The 6,028-nt window shown below is 35.8% G+C and overlaps 1 protein-coding gene across 1 annotated transcript; it reads right to left on the bottom strand.

The window, feature by feature from the left end:
- Nucleotides 1–3,441: 3,441 nt before the first annotated feature.
- HAM4 (GRAS family transcription factor) lies at nucleotides 3,442–5,624 on the bottom strand. Its single transcript, XM_079031121.1, has one exon. The coding sequence runs from the start codon at nucleotides 5,323–5,325 to the stop codon at nucleotides 3,763–3,765; it is 1,563 nt and encodes a 520-aa protein (XP_078887247.1). The 5' UTR covers nucleotides 5,326–5,624; the 3' UTR covers nucleotides 3,442–3,762.
- Between the last annotated feature and the right edge of the window lie 404 nt (nucleotides 5,625–6,028).

Here is a 6,028-nt window from a genome sequence, read left to right as displayed (position 1 = left end):
CATGGTTTTATGATGATATTTTGGATAATAGTTTATTAATTTAAAAATAAAAAAATTTTGGTCTTAATTTTAGGACGTTACGTATATTTCTATTAAACTTTGAAATATAAAATACATTGTGTATTTTCTCTATTTTTTTATTCTCTCTCTCTTTTTTTTTCCTATGTTCAACTCTGGATCACAACATAAACTTGGGTATGGTTTATTAGGTTTAATAATAATAATAATAATAATAATAGTTTTTTTTAAATACATATGGATGCCATATTAGCCTCATGGATAAATGTAAGTCAAAGATGGTGTATAGGCCCGTTATATTTTCATAAATTTAATATCAAACTTAGTACATTTGGAAACTCATTAAGGTTTGTGCTTACAGTTTTTAATTATGTTTTAAGTACTTTTGGTTCGAATGGGAAGAGCTCAGAATGATTGCAGTGCATACACCACCTCATTTCGCATTTTATGATTACTCTGATGTTTTATGATGTATCTGATACACTTTGTTCCACCATGGTTTTATGATGTGTTTTGGATAATAGTTTTATTAATTTAAAAATAAAAAAAATTTGGTCTTAATTTTGGGACGTTACGTATTTTTTTTTATTTCTATTAAACTTTGAAATATGAAAATACATTGTGTATTTTCTCTATTCTCTTATTCTCTTTTTTTTTTCCTATGTTAAACTCTGGATCACAACATAAACTTGGGTATGGTTTATTAGGTTTAATAATAATAATAATAATAATAATAATAATAATAATAATAATAATAAATATTAGTTTTTTTAAATACATATGGATGCCATATCACCTCATGGATAAATGTAAGTCAACGATGGTGTATAGGCCCATTATATTTTCCTAAATTTAAGATCAAACTTAGCACATTTTTAACTTAAATTAAATGTTTACTTTTCAAAAACTTTGATCTCGAAATACTTAACGGGGACAATATGTTATTACATGTTATCACATTCAAAATGTCTACCTTATCATTATAGTCATATTTTTAGTGTTATAACACCTAATATGAAAATGGACAACATAAAATAACATATGATCACACTTATTATTTTCTATTTCTTTTATATTTTTATATTTTTATATTTTTAATTTCTATTTTTCTAATTTGTTTTTTTCTTAATTTATGTCAAAATAATTATAAAAAAACATATAAATTAATAAAAACATAATTCAATTAACTATTAAATTAACATACCATTTTAAAACTAAAAACAACATTACAAAGCAAAAAAAACATTGACAAAAAACATACAATAATCCTAATAATTTAAAAAACTTAAAACCGATACATTATTCGTCGTCCAAATATTTCCGCTCGATCTTTGCCTTCATTTTTCGGAGCACTACCGTTTGTTTCGGTGACATATTATCCTCTCTAGTTTGAAGAATTGTCACGTACTTCATTATGCGATCTACCTCGGCTTCTCAATGAAGAAATTCCAAATGCTCATGTTGCAAGTCATATATTTTCATTGCGATGTCGTTATGGGCGTCAAATATATGTTTCAGTTCCGTCTGCTCTCGAAGTCTACTTTCGCTTTCCTCCGCATGTTGTTGAGCCCGCCTCATTTTGTCGTGCTCTATCGGTCGTCGAGGTGGGGATATCTCTTTGATGCCATTGAGGTCGTCCGGTAGCTCATCTGTGTCCGCATTGAGGTCGATGTTCGTGCATGCGTCTGAAACGTTGACCGAACCTGAGCCGCGAGACGTCTTGAATTGTTGTTCCGAAAATGTGTCCGTTTCAGTCCATTTGGGTCGTCCTTAACAATCTCTCAAATTTTTTCGTGCTCGAAAACGTGACCCGTATTGACATGATATTGGTCCATCGCTGCTCTAAAAACATCAAAATCGGTCGCACCACTTTGCTTATGCGATGATAGTTTGTTGTAGATGGAATTGAACATGGTGCACTTCTTGCTTATTTGAGTCTACTTGCTATTCAACATATCATGATTGCGATAATTTTCATCCTTCTTCAAAATAGTCTGAAATTTGCCGATCACAACTTCCCAAAAAACGACTTTTCTCATATTTTTTCCCCTTAGTTGGGTTTTTTGATGTCCTGCACCACGACACCGCCAACATGTATTCTTCCTCTGCAGTCCACCATGTTGGACGCTCTTCTTCCGATTACTCCACCGCGACCGCTTTTCCTTTCTTTCTTTCTCTCCCTTTGTTGGCCGTTTTTTTTCCGACCCCCCTGCTTGCGTCTCGGCAGCCGCTTCTTATGTGAGTGATGGTTCTATGGTATTTTGTTGCATGGTAGCAAATGTGTTGAAAATGTTTTGTGGAAGGCTTGTAGCGAATTGTGGTGGGATGAGGCGGTATTGAAAAAGTTGTCGGAAAATGGAAGTTGCGGTGACCTGTGCGAGTTGAGGATGTTCGTGTACGCTTCATATTGTGCAAAACCGAGAGGAGAGAATGTGTTTGTGTTTGGAGGAGTGTTGGGGTTTTGATCCATAGTGAGTGGATGTGAAATTGTTTGGGTTGTATGAAATAAGATGAGAGAAATATGTTAAATATGTAGGTAAAAATTTGAATTTATATGCTTATATATATTGGAGTTAAAATGATTTTTTTTACTATGTGACCGTTTCACAACGGTCGAAAAAATGACCGTTAACTCGATGCAAGCCCCGTTTCTTCCCATTGACACCATAATACCTCTTAATGTTACGGTCAAAAACAAGTATGGGGGTGGTGTTTCCAACGTTATAACGCCGTTTTTTGGATGCCACCTAGGAATAACGGGGATACCCGTTGCCCGTTCCTAGCCATCTCATTAATCCTTAATAAATAACTACTAATGCATCTGGTTTTATTTTGTATGAGAAATTTTTGAAGAACGTTGAGCTAAGGCATTTCCATAAGTGCCTCTAGAAAGTGTCCACATAAAACTTATCTAAATGTTTTCTAGAATCATTTTTTCCAAAGTCATTCGAAAAACACAACTCATTTTCCAAATCCATTTGATTCCATTTCTTTTATCCAACATCTTTTTAACCTTAACTGAATCTTGGGTTTTATCAGATTCACCGATTAAATCTTGGACTCTAGCATCATTTACTACAATAAGTCTTAAATTAAGCTCAACTTGGGCTCATTTAACTTGATCTCAAATCGAATATTTGAAAGGTCGTTAATAGATAGCTCAAGTTAACTTACACCCCTATAAACATGTGAATGCTCATAGGACTATCAACATGCTCAGAAATAAAAATAAAACAAATTTAACAAGTAATTTTAATACATGTAATATCATAAAGAAATAAATGTTCTATATCTTCACAACCCACTTTTTCCAACAATCCTCACATATTTGAATTCGATAGAGACAATACTTCATGGCAACTAGATCGAATAAGCAAAAGGAAGAACAAAATCATAACACAACATCCAATTTCAAGTACTTAATAAAAGAGAAATTATTCATAGTACATTCTAATATATTATCAAACAAGATATGATAGTTGACAAAAAAAAAAAAAAAGTCAAACGACTCCTTGAGCATCTTATGCTCATAAATTAACCTTAATGCATTCTCTTAATTATATTATTTATAACGCCCTAATAAAAAAAGAGCAGTGTTATTTTTTGGAATTATGATAATAAGATAAAAAAGAAAAATTAAAAAGTTAAAAAAAAAAAAAAAAAGAAAGTTACAATGGTTGGTTCATTTGTTGCATTAGTATTTTTTTTATTGTTTAAAATTAATTATATATACCCTTTAATTGCCTAACATTTCCATGCTGACGTGGCAACAAGGGGCCTATCATGCCAGCAAAGCATCATCTCCCCTTGTTGTTTCGCCACGTGGAATCCCCTGACTTGTAACCTCCTCAGTAAACACTCCGCTTGAAAGTCAGCAAATTGACTTTGCCCCACCGGCCGCAGCCCGGCTCTACCAAACGCCTCCCTCCACGGCGTCACATGGCGGCCTGCCGCCCCCACCGCTGCTATTATCTTCGGGAGCAACACGCATATCTCAATTTTCCGTAACCAGTCACCAGCTCCTACTCCGATACCAACGTTTGCTGCTTCCAATGATTCTAATATCGTCGAATAAAGTTCTAAACCCTCGATCACCGACTGACGGAAGGACGACGTTCCGTCTCCCGTCAATCCCTCTCCATCTACGTGAACTACTACTTGTGGAGATATTCGTCGGAGATCGTTGATGAAACCAGTGCCGATTCGTTGGAAGATCGTTGGAGTTAATAGAACAGCAGTCTTCTCTCCGTCCATGAACTTGATCGATTTAAACGAGAGGCTTTCGAAAGTTCTAACGGAGATGAAATCGATATCGAATCGTAGTTTTAGATCACGAGCGAACTGACGTAGATTATCTCTGATCAATCTCGATTCGGTTTCGTACTCTTCAGGAACAACGGCTGTGATTCTGAACGCAGGCGAGTTAACCTTCCGTGATTCTGATTTCTCCGAGATCTCTTTCATGAACGACGCCCAATGACCGCCGATTCCGATATCGAAATCGATGACGTGGATGATCATCGCACCGTCAACCGCCTCCAGGATAGCTTGATTGGCGGTGAAGCTGGAAAACATCGGGATCGGGGAGACGGTGATGAACGTCTTGTAAGCTTTAATTGTTTGTACAATTTCAGAAGAGGAAGATGACTGAGTCAATCGAGTTGACCCGGAGATCAGAGACTGAATCGCTTCTTTGAAGTAGAAAGCAGCACGCTGGAGAGGTTTTCCGTTTGGAGAAGGAAGCCGCTGATTGAGCCGCGCCAATATCACCTGTGCCAGGTGGAGAGATTGAGTTTCAAAGCACTCAGCAATCCGGATTATATCATCGACGAAATCAAACCCTGTTCTATTATCAATATTATACTGGTTCGTGAAATCAAGCGAGTTAGGGTTCGTGTTCGTGTTTGGATTCTCAAAATCCGGGTTTAAGAACAGCGACATGGTCGGAGCAGTCACCTCAGATTGAATCGGCGGGAGGTCGGGGAGTTCAGGGAGGTAAGCAGATTTTGCAGAATCATCATTAAGACCTAATTCTTTCATGAGAGAATCCCATTCTTCAAACTGATTCACGATTCCATGTTCGTAATTATCCAATCGCAACGGATCCTCCGACGATGATAACACAATGCTATTATGATCACCCGAATCAAACTCCGACGTCTTACCAGGCAAACTCCGGCAAATATCAAGAACCGATTTGGGCTCGTATCTACCAGTTCCACCACCACCAACACCACCACTAATTATTTGGTGCTTTACTTCAGGAGAAGAGAGATTGTTTTGCTGTGAAGCAAAGGGCAATTTCATTCCTCAAAAGCTAATGCTACAGGTACGCAACCAAACCTTTTTTCTTTCTTCTTCTCTCTTCTTGTTGAATTTTCAAGCTTTTGAGCGAAAAAGGGAGTGGGTTGGGGGGCTTTTGGAGTCGATGATTGTGGGGGTTTTCTAACAACGATATGCATGAAGAAAGGAGTGGTGGGGTATGGTCGGCCATGGATGATGAACAATGAGTGGAGGAAAGAGTAAGAGGATTGATTGATTTGAGCCATATCATAGAAGCTTCTTCATGAAGGAAGGAATTCATACAAATTGCACAACCTTTACACCTTTTTCTTCTTCTTTTTTGATTCTTCAGTTTTTTCCTAATATTTAACCAAATAAACATATTCATTCACATTCATAAAAAAAAATTCTTTATAAAAGATTAACATAATTAGTAGACTGAACTCATAAAGCATATATGACATCATCTTTCGAAAGGTGCTCTAGGAATCACCATGTGATCAAATCTCAATATTGATAATCTACAAGCATATTTTATATTTTATATACATCTTGTCATGTTTTTAATAAATCAAATGAATAGGAATCAATAAAAAAGAACAAATCTTTGTTGATACAACAGATTTGATCGACTTGATTATTGATAGAATGGATAAATTTATTATTTTTCAAAATATGTGAGATCTAATGAGGATACATTCTGATTCATGGTTGGATTAATGGTCAT

Source organism: Lactuca serriola, chromosome 3 (assembly GCF_051521515.1).
Source record: "Lactuca serriola cultivar US96UC23 chromosome 3, Lser_US96UC23_V15, whole genome shotgun sequence".
NCBI classification, from domain to species: domain Eukaryota; kingdom Viridiplantae; phylum Streptophyta; class Magnoliopsida; order Asterales; family Asteraceae; genus Lactuca; species Lactuca serriola.
Note: the sequence above shows the minus strand (reverse complement) of the source record. Positions and strands in the feature narration are given on the sequence as shown.

What these genes read in the sequence shown, in the direction of transcription:
- HAM4 (XM_079031121.1), bottom strand. Translation starts at nt 5,325, where the DNA reads ATGAAATTGCCCTTTGCTTCACAGCAAAACAATCTCTCTTCTCCTGAA.